At 44.5% G+C, this 18804-nt stretch overlaps 1 protein-coding gene across 1 annotated transcript; it reads right to left on the bottom strand.

Moving 5' to 3' along the window:
* Positions 1–123: 123 nt before the first annotated feature.
* LOC127323906 (uncharacterized) lies at positions 124–17404 on the bottom strand. The gene is made up of 5 exons (XM_051352008.2): positions 17385–17404; positions 16515–16650; positions 3407–3790; positions 783–1226; positions 124–684 (listed from the first exon to the last, which is right to left on the bottom strand). Exons 1-5 carry the CDS (start codon positions 17402–17404, stop codon positions 124–126), a joined length of 1545 nt encoding a protein of 514 aa, XP_051207968.1.
* Between the last annotated feature and the right edge of the window lie 1400 nt (positions 17405–18804).

Here is an 18804-nt window from a genome sequence, read left to right as displayed (position 1 = left end):
ATAGTTCTTACAACAACTAGTAGACAACATCTAATAGTTCTTAGAACAACTAGCAGACAACATCAAATAGTTCTTACAACAACTAGAAGAAATTATCAAATAGTTCATACAATAACTAGCTCACTACTCTAGGCCGCGAGCAAGGATCTCATTCTGCTTAGCTTGGTAAAACTGCTTTTGCACATCAGTCATACCACTTGTGTCCATGAGCATTATCCTCTCATCTAATTCAAACTGTTTGCGTGCATCATCCCTCTCATTTCGTGCATCCTCCTTCTTTTTCAGTGCAATCTCCTCTTTTCTCAATTCAAATTGTTGTGCATATCGAACGTTTCTTGCCGCCTCTTTGAGCTCATCTTTCTCTTGCTTTTGTGCCCACACAGTTTCTAATGATAACTTGCAAGCACTGTCATCAGCTTTACCTCTCTGCAATTTCTCCTTCTTCACACCATCGGGTCTTTTCTCATGTTCAAGAGCATCATTGTGTGCCGAGGTAGCATCAGTGCGTACCGAGGATGTGCCCGGACTTGCATCAATGGTCTTCTTTTGTTTCTTAACAGAAGTTTCAAGTTCTTTTGTCTGCCACTTTGGATACTTCGAAAACTCTACATAGCAATGCATCAATGTGAAAGGCTTTTTTCTTTTAATATCCAATTCCTTGAACAAAAGGTGTGCATCATTTGTCTGCACATACAAACGTATTATTATGCACATCACATAAATATTGCACAGCACATATAAATATTGGACAGCACATGTAGAAGTAAAAGATAGATGCATACCTTTTCTTGTATAGTCCTTCCACTTTCCTCCAAATGTAAAATCTGCTGAAGGCAACCACAAAATTTAGCGGTCTCTTTGTTAATGAATGTGTAACGGCAATTTATTGCATTGGCATTACGCTCAGGCCATGATGATTCCTTGTGTGTGTTGTAGTACTCTGAAATTCTAGCCCAATAAGTTTCTCGGTTTTGATCTGTCCCGACAATATCAATACTTGTATTTGCCCATGCTGCTATCAGAACCTTATCCTCATCAGTAGACCAATTTTTTCCTTTGTTGGATGGTCTTGCTTGATGCTGAGTTGATGGTCTTGCTTCATGCTGAGTTGATGGTCTTGCTTCATGCTGAGTTGATGGGGTTGCTTGCTCTCCAATTGGACTTTGAGGTTGTGTTTGTGAGTAACCAAAACCAACTGTGTCCAAGAAACTTTGGTCACCATCCATCTGCAAACAATGAACACACATTGGTTAGGAAGCAAAATACACCCGTTGGGAAGCAAAATCTGTAGCAAAATACACCCGTTGGTTAGGAAGCAAAATACAAAAATCTGTAGCAAAATACAAAAATCTGTAGCAAAATTTCTTGTAAGTTATGAAGCTGGAGCATCAAATTGAGGTATGCAAACAGCCAAATTTCTCTTCTCCTATCTTGTTTACAAATCATTAGTCTGATTAGGAAGCGTGTGTTCAAGATTAAACCATCAACCATAGAGTTATCTATACCTAATAATAAAGGGAGAAGTGTTTCCTTGGTTTGGTTCGTATGTTAAACCGTCCATCGTTCTACGCGTTTAGCTTTTTGTTTCGTCCATCGCGTTGGAATCCTTCCAAGATACGATCCGTACAATCTGTACACAAATAACTGCGGTGCATGTCTGTTTAGCATGCATTGTCCCTCACGTTCCGTCCGCTCGGACCAAGAGTATTAAGACCGGATCGATCACGAAACCCATCCCCTGTCCTACATACAGCTTAATAAAAGCGGCACTATCGCACGCCAGACAGGCCTAAAAAAACCCGTCTCTCGCCATCGCTCGTTACCTGCTCCTCTCATCGATTCCTCACCACCGGCACCAAATTCCACGTACCGGCAACATAGATTGCAAATTGCAGATGTGCAAGTACAGAGACGTACACATCGTGTAGGAGATGCTCTACATGCACGTCGCACCGCGACATAACGGAGACACTACGTCAATAGATCGAGACGGTACCAAGGCCACCTGCAATTTTACATCGGTTGCTCTTCTGATCCAAGACCATGGTGTACAAGGACGACTGGATGGACGAAAACCGAGATCTCGCCGGCTCGCCCACGTACCACGACTTGCTCGCCGGAGGTTCCAGGCGACCTCAACCACCACCAAGGCCGAGCAGCGCCAACAGGAGGCATGTGCAGCGGCGTTGGGACGGCCGCTCAACGCAGCGGCTTGCCTCCCGTGGGCTGACACGCTGGGAGGGCACAGCCGGCGCCGCTGGCGACACGTGAGGAATTCTACGCGCGGTGATGTGCGTCATGTGCCAGGCCCAGGAGCGCTGCCGGTAACATAACCGGCCGGTGACTTACGTTGTGTGCTAGAATAGGCAGTTGTCCATAAACCCGTCGGCGTACATGAATGAGGAGAACGATGAAGTGGATATTTGCAAATCGAAGCCCCGAGATTGTCTCGGATAATACAAAGTATTCACTTGGTATCCGTCACAACCTCAATGCAGGAATCATAACAGAATATCTGAAGATTTATCACTTGCTTTGACCTCACGACCTCACCCAGGAGTTGCCGATGAGATCACCTGCAAGTTCAACGAATCTCGGTCCTATACTCATATACCTGCAGCTCTGCCTACCGATCTCATTTTGAAGGTCTGCTAAAACTACCAACTGCACCTGTGGTCTTTGGCCTAGACAATCTGAAAACGAGCGTCTGCTGGTGATTGGACCAGCTGATCATCATGTAGTAGCATATGTGTTCCCAGATCCAACTGTATGTATTTAGTCATTTGCATGGGATTTATTTAATTAAGATTTAAACTATTAATCATAGCCTAATCCATATATGCAAGTTCCAAAGAGGCCTAGGCTAAGGTGCATGCAGGATAGAAATATGATTTGTTAACCAATGGTGGTTATATACCAAAATTTTACATGATTTAGGCATGATAGTTGTTGTTTATGTTGTTTGCTGAAAGTATAGGTGTCGTCTTGACTTGCTTTTAACCACGATAAAGCTCCAGCCACTACCATCATGTATTGTGTAGTTCTTTTCTTCTTGCCATGTCTTATCTGAAAAAAAAAACTGGACATCAGCTTTTGGCTCTTTATTTCAAGCTAATCAGGCTGTCCAATAAATATCACCTACCTGCATTGTGTTATTTTGAATCTAGAAATTATTGGGTGATTATCCAATAAATATTACCTAGCTTCATTGAGAGTTTGAGATGATAAAATACCAAATAGAGGGCCTGGCTGAATCGGCGGACATAGTAGGAAGTGGAGGCACGCTTGACCATGAAGCACATTGTGCACGCGTTAAAATTGGCTTGTTTACCATAGATGTTTTGTAGGAGTGATTAAGTTTCTATTGCTCCTGGTGCAACGCACAGGCACTTATGCTATATCATACAAAAGAAAAAGAGGAGATGCACAGGGTCCTAATCAACAGCGCTCCGCCACTGCCACTGTCCATGGCCAAATCAACAGGGCCGGCGTGGCCTCCCCACTGTCCACGGCAAGCGCCACCGCCCTTCAAGCCGCACCCGCCGCTGGACCGGGGCGAGCGCTGCCAGCCCCTGGACCGCACCCCGCCCCCTCCTCCGTCGAGCCGCCGCAGACCACTATCTCCAGGTCGCGCGGCCGCAGAGCCCTTTCTCCAGGTCGCGCCGCCGAGCCGCAGCACCGCAGCACCTCTCTCCGCGCCCTCCCATCTACATGGCGCGCGCCGCCGCCGCCGCATCTGGTGAGCCTTGTGGCCGCCCCGCGACTCCCCGCGCCTCCCCAGACCTCTAATCTACAAGCGGGAATGAAAAAGAGGGGCGGGAGAGAGCTTACCGGAGGGGAGTGGCCGCCGGCCCGACGAGCTTCGACGGCGCTCCAGACGGAGGCGGGATGCGAGCGGGAGCAGAGGCGGATTGGGGCGTTTTTCCTTCTCCACGCGCGTGGTTCGGGCGTGTTTACTTCCACGCCGAGTAGCCTCGTGGATGGACGTGTATAGCTCCCACGATGGTATACACGATCCACTGGAGAGCGATTTTGGGCCAAAAACGTGTAAACGGGCTTTACACATCCATATACACCATCCACTAGAGATGCTCTAAAGGTGTGAAGCAGCACCTCTAGGGCAGTGCATTGGGCATGCCCTAACTTGCTCATCATGTGAAGGTTTAATCCTAGAACTTGCAAAGCGTGAAGTTGCAGTCATATAACTTGTTCATCATGTGAAGATTTGGTCCTCAATCAATCTAAAGGTGACATGTGGCATTACAGATTTTGCAAAAATACCCCTAATATTATTAACTGGCACTTTTGACATTTAGAGCAGACTTAGATGTGAGCCCCACCTGTCAGTGCGGGCAAGAAGTTAAAAATTTAAAACACGTTGCTGGGAGGCAAGTTCGACCTTTGGGGTTGCCGCTGGAGCACCCAAACCTCTGTGTCATAGTTGCGGACGTTAGAGCATCTCCACTCGTCCCCCGAACAGGCCCCCGGCGAGCGTTTTTTCCATCCGGACGGCGAAATTCGGCCCAGTCGCGCCCCCGGTTCCTCGTTTTCGTCCGGATTTGGGCCTAAATTCATCCGGCGATCCCACGCCCCCGGCCCCGGGAGCGCTCGAGGACTCGGACGAAAGCAGCGCGAAACGGCGAGGAAACTTCCCGCGCGTCTGGTGGCCCCAACTTGTCGGCGAGAGAAACCGATCGTCGTCCTCATCGCATCGTCTTCCGCGCGCTGTAAAGCCTCGCCGGTCTGCATTCGCCGGCCACGCGGCGAGTTAATGTCGTCGTCTTCCGCGTCGTAAAGCCTGCCGCCGGCATGCATTCGCCGGCCACGCGGCGAGTAATGTCTTCGTCTTCCGCGCACGCATCGTCTTCCGCGCGCACTAAAGGCTGCCGCCGGTCAGCTCGCCGCGATCCACGCGGCATTTAATCCCCGCGCCAGCCACGCCTATATACGCCGGTCCGCTCGCCGCGAGGCGTACCCCGTGCTCCACTCTCCCTCCATTCTCCCTCTACTCTCAAGATGGCGTTCTACGACGACGACGGCGCAGCCAACAACGGCTTCGCCCGCCGGTCTCTCCACGCGTGGGAGGGGCACCTCCTCCACCAAAGCGGGGTACCCCTGCCCGCCGGACACGAGGCCTCCCGGAGGCGGCTGGCGGCTAAGTGCTGGCGGCGTTCCAATCCCGCCGCCGCCGCGGGGCCATGCCCTCGACGTCGCCATCGAGGAGGCGAGGATGACGATGACCGACGAGGAGCGCGCCGACCCGCGCCACCACCCCGACAACTACACGCGGTGGAACTCCTACTTCCTCCAGCGGTGGGAGCGGGAGTCGGCGGCCTACGACGGCCCGCCGCCTCCGCCTGCGCGCAACAACGCCGCGGGCCGCCGACGGTGGTGGGCGCGCCGGGCCGGACACTCGAGGCCGTCATCGAGCACATCGAGGGCGGCAACTCCCCGGTGCTCACGATGCCCCCTCTATCGGCATCGAGGGCATCGGCGAGCCGCCGTCGGGGAAGCGTCGGCAGCCACGGCGCATGGCTGCCAGCTCGTCGTCTTCGGATCGGCGTCAAGGTCATCCTTGGCGCCGGTGAAGAGGAGGAGGCGACGTCGCCTTCGACGCCGGTGCGCGTCAAGAAGGAGCCGGCGTCTCCGCCGGCGACCGCAGGGCGCAGCAGCCGGCGCCCTCGTCATCCGAGAACAGCCTTCCGCGCCGCGAGCGGCGGAAGAAGACGAAGAAAGAGGCCGCCGCAAGCCAGCTCGCCGAGGAGGAGGCGAAGCGCGCGGAGGAGGCCGCGATGGCGGAGGCGATCGCCGTGTCGCTTGCCGACATGGAGGAGGAGAAGCGCGCGACGACGCCGCACCGGATCGGGCCAGCGCGATCGGCGCGCCAGAGGCGGAGCAGCCGGCGGCTGCCGGACCCGGCCGCCGCACGCCAACTCGCCGCCCGCGCCGCTCCAACCGCCAACGACGATGTCGCGCGGTACCGCCGTCCTGCGACACCTCCATCCGGCGTCGCTGTCCCCGTCGTCGACCTCGAGTCCTCCGACGACGACTGGTACAAGCCATCCCCGGGGTGGGGAGACGCCGGCCAGGGCAGCGGCCAGGCGCGCGGCGAAGGTGCCGAAGGTCGAGGACGACGGCTCCGACGACGGCGGCGACGACTACACGGTGTTCTACCGCCGTATGGGCATGTAGAGCGCCGTGTTTTAAAATTAGCGTTTGAATTCCCCTAGCCGAATTCGAAATATAGTCGAATTCGGCCTCTATGTATGAACTCCGCCCGTTTTAGTCTAAATATCATTAAATTTAGTCTATATTCACCCGAATTTTAGCCGAAGTTTGTCAAGTTTCCGTTTTTTAAATTCGCATCGTCGACTTCGCCTGGGCACGCGGCTGGGAAACTAGCGCTCCCCACGCCAAAACTTCATCCAATCCGGACGAAAATTTCGCCGGATTTGGGCGTGGGGAGCGCCAACGAGTGGGGATGCTCTTATGCTATTACTCAAATAGTTTATACCGCTTGACTGTTTTATGTTTAAAATGAGGACGACTTGTTTTCATACGGACTAGTAAGTGCACAAAACAGTAGAAATGACAAGATTTATAAATATTTATAAATATTTGACAATATTTATAAATATTTACTACATTTATATTAAATCTCAATTTCTTTGTGTTAACATTTAAAGACAAAGCACTTTATTATATAACACACTATATGTGTCGAGCTATATTTGCAATCTACTATATAGTTCTAAAATGAAATATATTATCAACGTTTTCATAATGTTTACATGTGCATGTTCTCATGTATTTTATTTACTACATGAGTTATACTGAAAATGGAATACACAACTAAAAACACATAGAATACATTTAGGAAATATATCAAAGATGGTGATGATTTCTCGGTTGATTTAGAAATAAGATATACCAATTAGTTATCAATGCGCCTCAGTAAAGTTCACAATTGGCATATTTTCATGTATATTATGGCAGATATAATTCTTTTTTGAAAAATGCTCCTTAGCGTCGACTTAAAAGTAGTTATTTCTCAGTCATCCTAGGAATAAAAGAAGTTGTAAACAAAATCCAAGGCCACCGAAAATATATCTATTTATGAAATCTAGAGTTGCAATAATGAATTGTGCACTATTAATTTTTAAAAAATACAACTAGCTAAATGGAGGCATACCTTATTTAATTTTCTTATGGACAACCCGGGTTAAAAAAACAAATGCGTCATCGTGGAAATTGCCATACTCTATAAACTAGTTGAATGTCCGTGCGTTGCTACGGCTTCTATGTTTTCTCACAGCATATTGATGGCGTGTAACTCACACGTTCGTTGGGAACCCCAAGAGGAAGGTATGATGCGCACAGCAGCAAGTTTTTCCTCAGAAAGAAACCAAGGTTTATCGAACCAGGAGGAGCCAAGAAGCACGTTGAAGGTTGATGGCGGCGGGATGTAGTGCGGCGCAACACCAGGGATTCCGGCGCCAACGTGGAACCTGCACAACACAACCAAAGTACTTTGCCCCAACGAAACAGTGAGGTTGTCAATCTCACCGGCTTGCTGTAACAAAGGATTAACCGTATTGTGTGGAAGATGATTGTTTGCAGAAAACAGTAGAACAGTATTGCAGTAGATTGTATTTCAGTAAAGAGAATTGGACCGGGGTCCACAGTTCACTAGAGGTGTCTCTCCCATAAGACAAACAGCATGTTGGGTGAACAAATTACAGTTGGGCAATTGACAAATAAAGAGGGCATGACCATGCACATACATATCATGATGAGTATAGTGAGATTTAATTGGGCATTACGACAAAGTACATAGACCGCCATCCAACTGCATCTATGCCTAAAAAGTCCACCTTCAGGTTATCATCCGAACCCCTCCGATATTAAGTTGCAAAGCAACAGACAATTGCATTAAGTATGGTGCGTAATGTAATCAACAACTACATCCTTAGACATAGCATCAATGTTTTATCCCTAGTGGCAACAGCACAACACAACCTTAGAACTTTCTGTCACTGTCCCAGGTGTCAATGCAGGCATGAACCCACTATCGAGCATAAGTACTCCCTCTTGGAGTTACAAGCATCTACTTGGCCAGAGCATCTACTAGTAACGGAAAGCATGCAAGATCATAAACAACACGTAGATATAACTTTGATAATCAACATAACAAGTATTCTCTATTCATCGGATCCCAACAAACGCAACATATAGAATTACGTATAGATGATCTTGATCATGTTAGGCAGCTCACAAGATCCGACAATGATAGCACAATGGGGAGAAGACAACCATCTAGCTACTGCTATGGACCCATAGTCCAGGGGTAGACTACTCACACATCACACCGGAGGCGACCATGGCGGCGTAGAGTCCTCCGGGAGATGATTCCCCTCTCCGGCAGGGTGCCGGAGGCGATCTCCTGGATCCCCCGAGATGGGATCGGCGTTGGCGGCGTCTCTGGAAGGTTTTCCGTATCGTGGCTCTAGATCGGGGGTTTCGTCACGGAGGCTTTAAGTAGGCGGAAGGGCAAGTCAAGAGGGGGCACAGGGGCCCCAGGACCACGTGCCGGCGCGGCCGGGGGGTGGGCCGCGCCGCCCTAGGGTTTGGGCACCTGTGGCCCCACTTCGCTTCGTCTTCGGACTTCCGGAAGCTTCGTGGAAAAATAGGCCCCGGGCTTTGATTTCGTCCAATTCGAGAATATTTCCTTACTAGGATTTCTGAAACCAAAAACAGCAGAAAACAAAGAATCGGCACTTCGGCATCTTGTTAATAGGTTAGTTCCAAAATGCACGAATATGACATAAAGTGTGCATAAAACATGTAGATAACATCAATAATGTGGCATGGAACATAAGAAATTATCGATACGTCGGAGACGTATCAGCATCCCAAGCTTAGTTCTGCTCGTCCCGAGCAGGTAAAACGATAACACAGATAATTTCTGGAGTGACATGCCATCATAATCTTGATCATAATATTTGTAAAGCATATGTAGTGAATGCAGCGATCAAAACAATGTATATGACATGAGTAAACAAGTGAATCATAAAGCAAAGACTTTTCATGAATAGCACTTCAAGACAAGCATTAATAAGTCTTGCATAAGAGTTAACTCATAAAGCAATAATTCAAAGTAAAGGCATTGAAGCAACAGAAAGGAAGATTAAGTTTCAGCGGTTGCTTTCAACTTGTAACATGTATATCTCATGGATATTGTCAACATAGAGTAATATAATAAGTGCAATAAGCAAGTATGTAGGAATCAATGCATAGTTCACACAAGTGTTTGCTTCTTGAGGTGGAGAGAAATAGGTGAACTGACTCAACATTGAAAGTAAAAGAATGGTCCTCCATAGAGGAAAAGCATCGATTGCTATATTTGTGCTAGAGCTTTGATTTTGAAAACATGAAACAATTTTGTCAACGGTAGTAATAAAGCATATGCATCATGTAAATTATATCTTATAAGTTGCAAGCCTCATGCATAGTGTACTAATAGTGCCCGCACCTTGTCCTAATTAGCTTGGACTACCGGATCATCACAATGCATTGTTTTTACCAAGTGTCACAAAGGGGTACCTCTATGCCGCCTGTACAAAGGTCTAAGGAGAAAGCTCGCATTGGATTTCTCGCTATTGATTATTCTTCAACTTAGACATCCATACCGGGACAACATAGACAACAGATAATGGACTCCTCTTTTATGCATAAGCATGTAACAACAATTAATAATTTTCTCATTTGAGATTGAGGATATATGTCGAAAACTGAAACTTCCACCATGGATCATGGCTTTAGTTAGCGGCCCAATGTTCTTCTCTAACATATGCATGCTTAACCATAAGGTGGTAGATCTCTCTTACTTCAGACAAGACGGACATGCATAGCAACTCACATGAAATTCAACAATGAATAGTTGATGGCGTCCCCAGTGAACATGGTTATCGCACAACAAGCAACTTAATAAGAGATAAAGTGCATAATTACATATTCAATACCACAATAGTTTTTAAGCTATTTGTCCCATGAGCTATATATTGCAAAGGTGAATGATGGAATTTTAAAGGTAGCACTCAAGCAATTTACTTTGGAATGGCGGGAAATACCATGTAGTAGGTAGGTATGGTGGACACAAATGGCATAGTGGTTGGCTCAAGTATTTTGGATGCATGAGAAGTATTCCCTCTCGATACAAGGTTTAGGCTAGCAAGGCTTATTTGAAACAAACACAAGGATGAACCGGTGCAGCAAAACTCACATAAAAGACATATTGAAAATATTATAAGACTCTACACCGTCTTCCTTGTTGTTCAAACTCAATACTAGAAATTATCTAGACCTTAGAGAAACCAAATATGCAAACCAAATTTTAGCATGCTCTATGTATTTCTTCATTAATGGGTGCAAAGCATATGATGCAAGAGCTTAATCATGAGCACAACAATTGCCAAGTATCACATTACCCAAGACATTAATAGCAATTACTACATGTATCATTTTCAAATTCCAACCATATAACAATTTAACGAAGGAGAAACTTCGCCATGAATACTATGAGTAGAAACCAAGGACATACTTGTCCATATGCTACAGCGGAGCGTGTCTCTCTCCCATAAAGTGAATGCTAGGATCCATTTTATTCAAACAAAACAAAAAACAAAAACAAACCGACGCTCCAAGCAAAGCACATAAGATGTGATGGAATAAAAATATAGTTTCAGGGGAGGAACCTGATAATGTTGTCGATGAAGAAGGGGATGCCTTGGGCATCCCCAAGCTTAGACGCTTGAGTCTTCTTAATATATGCAGGGGTGAACCACCGGGGCATCCCCAAGCTTAGAGCTTTCACTCTCCTTGATCATGTTGCATCATACTCCTCTCTTGATCCTTGAAAACTTCCTCCACACCAAACTTGAAACAACTCATTAGAGGGTTAGTGCACAATAAAAATTAACATATTCAGAGGTGACACAATCATTCTTAACACTTCTGGACATTGCATAATGCTACTGGACATTAGTGGATCAAAGAAATTCATCCAACATAGCAAAAGAGGCAATGCGAAATAAAAGGCAGAATCTGTCAAAACAGAACAGTTCGTATTGACGAATTTAAAAATGGCACCAGACTTGCTCAAATGAAAATGCTCAAATTGAATGAAAGTTGCGTACATATCTGAGGATCATGCACGTAAATTGGTTTAATTTTCTGAGCTACCTACAGGGAGGTAGACCCAGATTCGTGACAGCAAAGAAATCTGGAACTGTGCAGTAATCCAAATCTAGTACTTACTTTTCTATCAAAGACTTTACTTGGCACAACAAAACACAAAACTAAGATAAGGAGAGGTTGCTACAGTAGTAAACAACTTCCAAGACACAAAATAAAAACAAAGTACTGTAGGTAAAAACATGGGTTGTCTCCCATAAGCGCTTTTCTTTAACGCCTTTCAGCTAGGCGCAGAAAGTGTGTATCAAGTATTATCAAGAGATGGTGTGTCAACCTTACCTTGGGCTTTACCCTTACCTTTCTTATTGTTTTTCTTTCCCTTTGGTTTAGGAAATATATGATTTCCCCCCGGTATAGAGGTGAATTTCAGAGTGCCTTCTCCAACATCAATGACTGCTCCCAATAGTTTCAGCAGGGATCTTCCGAGTGTGAGTTTTCCTGTTTCAACAACAAGATAATCAATGGATATTGTTCTTCCAAGAATGGTTGTATGCACACCTGCGGCTATTCCTTTAGGAATTATGGTAGAGTTATCAATGAGAGTTATTTCTTCTCCTCCTTCATCAACTCTCCAAAGTTTCAAAGATTTATAAATACTTTCAGGCATAAGGCAAAATTCATACATAATGTCACAGTAGGCATGGAGAGTTCGATCACCGATAACAATTTTAACAGCAGGATCCCACAATGAGAGTTTAGAGTTCACTAAAACTTGTTCAAGACGATTACGAACGTGGCAATAGTTATCATCCAAGCGAGATGTACTTATCTCGAGATTGTTTAATCTACTATATATGCTAGTGAGGGCTGAATCAAAGTTATTAGCTGAATCATGTGATGCAACCAACTTCTTTATGGCATTAAAAGCTTGGTCCCCATTGCAATGAAGGAAATCTCCTCCCACTAAAGTATCCAAAGCATATCTATAGCGAACCATAAGACCAAAATAAAAATTACTAAGGAGCAAACTTAGAGTCATTTGAGGTTCAGTTTTACGATAAGAAGTAGAAATTCTAGACCAAGCATCCTTAAAACTCTCCTCATCCCCTTGTTTAAAAGTGAAGACTAATTCTTCAGGCGAAGAAGTAACAGGTTCAGAGCTAGACATGGTAACAAAAGTAACTAATTTTTTTGTGTTTTTGATATAGAGTGCAAGACAATAAATAAAGCAAACTAGATAAAGTAAATGCAAGTAAACTAATTTTTTTTTGTGTTTTTGATATAGCAAACAAGATAGCAAATAAAGTAAAACTAGCAACTAATTTTTTTTTTGTATTTTGATTTAGTGCAGCAAACAAAGTAGTAAATAAAACTAAGCAAGACAAAAACAAAGTAAAGAGGTTGAGAAGTGGAGACTCCCCTTGCAGCGTGTCTTGATCTCCCCGGCAACGGCGCCAGAAAATATGCTTGATGGCGTGTAACTCACACGTTCGTTGGGAACCCCAAGAGGAAGGTATGATGCGCACAGCAGCAAGTTTTCCTCGTAAAGAAACCAAGGTTTATCGAACCAGGAGGAGCCAAGAAGCACGTTGAAGGTTGATGGCGGCGGGATGTAGTGCGGCGCAACACCAGGGATTCCGGCGCCAACGTGGAACCTGCACAACACAACCAAAGTACTTTGCCCCAACGAAACAGTGAGGTTGTCAATCTCACCGGCTTGCTGTAACAAAGGATTAACCGTATTGTGTGGAAGATGATTGTTTGCAGAAAACAGTAGAACAGTATTGCAGTAGATTGTATTTCAGTAAAGAGAATTGGACCGGGGTCCACAGTTCACTAGAGGTGTCTCTCCCATAAGACAAACAGCATGTTGGGTGAACAAATTACAGTTGGGCAATTGACAAATAAAGAGGGCATGACCATGCACATACATATCATGATGAGTATAGTGAGATTTAATTGGGCATTACGACAAAGTACATAGACCGCCATCCAACTGCATCTATGCCTAAAAAGTCCACCTTCAAAGTTATCATCCGAACCCCTCCAAGTATTAAGTTGCAAAGCAACAGACAATTGCATTAAGTATGGTGCGTAATGTAATCAACAACTACATCCTTAGACATAGCATCAATGTTTTATCCCTAGTGGCAACAGACAACACAACCTTAGAACTTTCTCACATCGTCCCGGTGTCAATGCGAGGCATGAACCCACTATCGAGCATAAGTACTCCCTCTTGGAGTTACAAGCATCTACTTGGCCAGAGCATCTACTAGTAACGGAAAGCATGCAAGATCATAAACAACACGTAGATATAACTTTGATAATCAACATAACAAGTATTCTCTATTCATCGGATCCCAACAAACGCAACATATAGAATTACAGATAGATGATCTTGATCATGTTAGGCAGCTCACAAGATCCGACAATGATAGCATAATGGGGAGAAGACAACCATCTAGCTACTGCTATGGACCCATAGTCCAGGGGTAGACTACTCACACATCACACCGGAGGCGACCATGGCGGCGTAGAGTCCTCCGGGAGATGATTCCCCTCTCCGGCAGGGTGCCGGAGGCGATCTCCTGGATCCCCCGAGATGGGATCAGCGTTGGCGGCGTCTCTGGAAGGTTTTCCGTATCGTGGCTCTCGGTACTGGGGGTTTCGTCACGGAGGCTTTAAGTAGGCGGAAGGGCAAGTCAAGAGGGGGCACAGGGGCCCCAGACCACAGGCCGGCGCGGCCAGGGGGTGGGCCGCGCCGCCCTAGGGTTTGGGCACCCTGTGGCCCCACTTCGTTTCGTCTTCGGACTTCTGGAAGCTTCGTGGAAAAATAGGCCCCTGGGCTTTGATTTCGTCCAATTCCGAGAATATTTCCTTACTAGGATTTCTGAAACCAAAAACAGCAGAAAACAAGAATCGGCACTTCGGCATCTTGTTAATAGGTTAGTTCCAGAAAATGCACGAATATGACATAAAGTGTGCATAAAACATGTAGATAACATCAATAATGTGGCATGGAACATAAGAAATTATCGATACGTCGGAGACGTATCACATATCAGTACAATACATGTACAAATTCATGTGTATGAAAAAAAAGGCATAGTATATTGGAAACCCCATAAAATTCTACCTTGCTTCAAGTATATTTTGATAATCGATATAGTTGGAATCGTTTAGATATGAAATAAACACTCAACTATTTCTATTAAAGATAATTACTCTTTGATTCTTTAGATATTGATGTACATCGTTTGGGATATTTTCTTCATGTTTGTCAAAGTTCTTCATTTCACATGTGTTTTTCAGATTATTCTGAAGCCCTTGCAACTTTTACATGAGAAAAGTACATTAGATATTGAGGAGAACACAATACAAGAGAAAATAAATTCGATGCACACTTTGCAAAAGAGTGAGGTCACTCCAAGTTATTCCAACAACAAGTGAGTCAACACTTGTATCAAACCGTTTCTTTTTTGCATGGATTGAATGAAATGTATCGTAGTGAGTTGATTTTGATCATGTCATGGATACTTGAGTGCCCGTGCGTTGTCATGGCGTACATAACTTACCTACTTTCAGTAGGATTTCCATCTCCGCATCCTCGTCGTCAACCAAACCTATCTAGTTTCAAAATGAATCCCAGCACCCCATTCTCCTTATCGATCTGAGGCTACCAATCATTAAAATTCCATCACTGTCATCCTTGTTGATCGCCGGCTATCAATCATAAAATTCACCCGAGCTAGACTGACACCCAAAAACATTACAACTACATATTCACAAGGGGATCAATGAATGAAGATGCATATTTCACATTTCATGGTTCAAATTGTCACTTCAAAATATTTCAGATCTGGGTAGGATAAAAAATGTGTAAAATAGGAGGAAATATCATCATTTAATTCTGTACCTCTAAAAAATGAGTCAAAAAGTCACTCTAATAAAAAATTATCTAGATAGAAGATGTGAGACAATCCCAATCAGTAGTTACATTACAAGCGTCCACCAAGAAAAGATATTGTCCACAACCAGTATGTGGAGATAATCTTCTCTCATTCTTGTTCTTCCTCACCGCCTGCCTGCCCCTCTCCTCATACGCTGCCACAATAAAAAAATAAACAATAGTAATAGTTCACTACAACAACCAATTGGATCAAACCTGATGACAATTCATAAAGCTGTAGAATATTTATTGTGAATTTAAAAAACAGTCTTGAAGAAAAATTATTGCTACGCAAAGAAAGAGTGTAAATAGGGAATCAAACGGTACTGGCCAATGACCAAGAGCAACATTCGAAAAGCAAAATCGACATAGTCACTCATTTCAATAGCCCATGACTAAGATTGCACTCCTTCCTCAGAGTTGTGGAAGTCTAGAAAGTTTCCACAATAATTTCTTAAGATTGAGAACATAAAGTTATCGGTGTTATAAACACAACCAATTAAATCAAACAGAAAAATAAATATTTATTAAACATGGACCTACCAAGTCACACAAGGCATAAATTCACAGCCATTGGAAAGATCAACATTTCTAACCATGTGACTTCTATAGTAATAGCACATAAGGGAAGATCGATCTAATTGTTTAGGAAATAAAAATAAAATGAGATATGACATGGAAAAAAATTGCATGATAGCATCAATGAAAAGAAGCTGCCATCCCACCCTGCTCTCACATGGTTTTCTATACGAGAAATGTTACTTGGGGGTGTGTGTGTCAGACATTTGGAGTTTTAGGATAATTTGGAGTTCTAGGGTGTGCATATTTGCCCATATTTAAGTTTTAATATTAGATATGTCTATTAGGCTCTGAGTTTTACTATTTCCAAAAGGCTGCAATATTTATTCAAAGATTTGGTACTGTCCAATCTCAGTCAGGTGCCATTCCAGGGCAAGATGATTAAAATGTCATTAGAAAATGAATGAGGATGTGCACACCTTGATTACCCATATCTTAAATTAACGAATAACATGTCCTAGAGTGTTAAGTTCATCATATATGTGCGTGCAAAAAAATTGTTCATTATAAAATATGCGGTACATTTTGCAGATCAATCCTGCAAGAAACTTGGTGGTCAGCGGCATGCTTGGCCACACACAAAAAACTCCAAGGTGCATTTTCTTTACCATTGAAGAATCAATGTTTTCCTGTAGGTATGCAAAGTGCTTGTATACTCGTATCAACAGGAACATGCCACATGCGTGCAAAGTGCAGGAGGAAACTAAAAGTAGTGTAGATGATGAATAGGAAGAGAACTGAACGTATTGGAGGCCATGTCCAGTCTTTCTTTGAGATGACCTCGATGCACTTCCTCGTCGTTGAGCACGGGCATACCAAACTGTGTGGCGAACGAGGCGTCGATCCCAGCCAGCTTCTGGTGCGCCATGGCAATCTTTACCGTGGCGGCAGCCTCCTCGATGAGCGCCCACGTGAGCAGCTCCCTCCTAGAAATGTGGCTAATTAACAAGGTTGTGGGCCAATCTGCAGTGGCTCGACCCTTCTGATCTGTCCCAAACCAAGCGGCGCCGCCAGTATTGAACCCCAAATGGGGATCAGGCCATGACAGTGATGGCCGTCGTAGAGGCTGCTCCTATCGGAGACCTCATCATCTCATCCAACATTTAATGGTTCGGTTCTTCAAAATCCTACAAGGACAAGAAGCTTCAGAGTTAGGGTAAAACAATACAAGAAAATAGTATAGAGGCAAAGCAAACAATAAACCCATAAAACAAAAAATGCGTGCCTAAGAGAAGCTAGGTAGATCCTTCCATTCTCCTGCAACCACATCCTTCTTGACCACTACGTCCTCACTGGTTTGCACTCAATAGTGCAAATACTGCAAGCACATGGTTAAATCCAAAATTACAAAATTACTGATACAACATCAGCGCTAAATTTGTTGTGGTGCTAACACAAACACATGCTTGCAGTAGAATAATATAGGGACTTTAGAAGATCTTTGCTTGGATCCTTTCTTTTTGTTGTACAATTTATTCAGATGCCAGAACACCATATCGCCTTTGGGTATTTATCTCTAAGATGACACCAGGAAACAAAAGACTCAATAGAAAGTTGTGAATCGATTGAATCTATGTTAAATGACAGACTGCAAGAAGATAGCCGCAGTCAAGTCTGACTTTCAGGAAAAATACCAAACACCTAGTGTGCATCTACCTACCTGTTCTGATTACCTGTCATGCGATCAAGGTAGTGATACGGCAGACGAGCGAGCGTGAGGTGCTGAGAACGAAGAGTTCCTTCGTTCGACCTGCGCGGCCTTCATCATCTCACGATTTTGATGGCGGCGGCTCTGCCAACACCCAGCAGCGTTCCCTTCCTCTACAAGATACGTGGGCGCGGGCTCCTGCGAAAGAAGTCGAACCTTCAGGTGGAGATGACGTCGCGCTCCTGCATCGACGAGTGCGTGAAGATTTTTAGGGGTCGAGGCGGCGGAGGCAGCGCATTGGCGCTGAGAGGAGGCGACCTCACGCTCGCTCACGGTTCCTTGCGATTTCCAAGATTCCCATGACTGTGGACGGAGGAAAAAACATGAGTTATTATTATCTTTCCATGTTTCTATTAAATTCCTAAAATCATGGAGATTCTTGATTGCTGGTATAATATATTTCCATAATGGCTGATTGTGAAAGATCATGACATGCAGGGCTGCGGTCCATCGAACGGTTTTTGATTCTTCTTATGTTTATTAGGGGGTGTTGTCGACGGTCAAGATGTTTCCAATCTTTGACATCAAACATTTTTGACGACGTACCAACTCGAATATAATAGTAAAGACTAGTTTATAACAAAGGGTCATGCATTTATATTCCACACTCGACCTAAGAATCATTTACCTTAATAGTTTATTTTCTATATTCAGAAATTGGCTAGTTTAGATGAAGGAAAATAACAACACACATCCATCTTATATATACAACCAAAGAAGAAGTGACAACACATATCCATCATTCTTCCACATTCTGTACAGTTATTCCAAAAAAAAGTGGGTGCTTCCAAAGGAAAATCTAAGTAGTTTCATGTCTCGTGTTGGGTGTGAAAAATCCATCTAATTTACGTATAAAAAGCAGACGTCCTACGAATGGTACACAAATTCTTTGTAGACTAGCAGCAACCGTATGCCGGCGCTAGCCCCAGGTGGCGTGTTTGAACTTTGGGAATCACGAGTTAATTTTTATTTGTGTCACCCGCACTGACAGGTGGGGCCCATATATAATTCTGTACTAAAGGTCATATGTGTCGGTTAATAATATTGGGGGTATTTTTGCAAAATCAGCAATGCCACATGGCACCTTTAGATTGATTCAGGACCAAATCTTCACATGATGAACAAGTTGTAGAACTGCAACTCCACGCTTTGCAAGTTCTAGGACTAAACCTTCACATGATGAACAAGTTGTAGGACCATTAGTGTAATTTGCTCTTCCTTTGACCTATATTGCCCTTTGCCAAAAAATTACCTATTTATTATGCCCTCTAGGAAAACTTTTCAACTCCTATGCATTTCTTTGGGGTCATCCAATCTTGGTTGACTTATTTGAGTCTAGATTTAGGGAAATCTAGTTTGGCTCATAGGTGTA

This window comes from Lolium perenne, chromosome 7, assembly GCF_019359855.2.
Source record: "Lolium perenne isolate Kyuss_39 chromosome 7, Kyuss_2.0, whole genome shotgun sequence".
Lineage (NCBI taxonomy): Eukaryota > Viridiplantae > Streptophyta > Magnoliopsida > Poales > Poaceae > Lolium > Lolium perenne.
The sequence above is the reverse complement of the archived record's forward strand: the minus strand, read 5'-3'. Positions and strand labels throughout refer to the sequence as shown.

Coding starts and splice junctions, on each gene's coding strand:
- LOC127323906 (XM_051352008.2), bottom strand. CDS start 17,404: ATGACAGGTAATCAGAACAG. Junction 1,227..3,406: donor GCATCTCCTCTTTTTCTTTT/GTATGATATAGC, acceptor CATTGTTTGCAG/ATGGATGGTGACCAAAGTTT. Junction 685..782: donor GAAGGACTATACAAGAAAAG/GTATGCATCTAT, acceptor TTGTATGTGCAG/ACAAATGATGCACACCTTTT.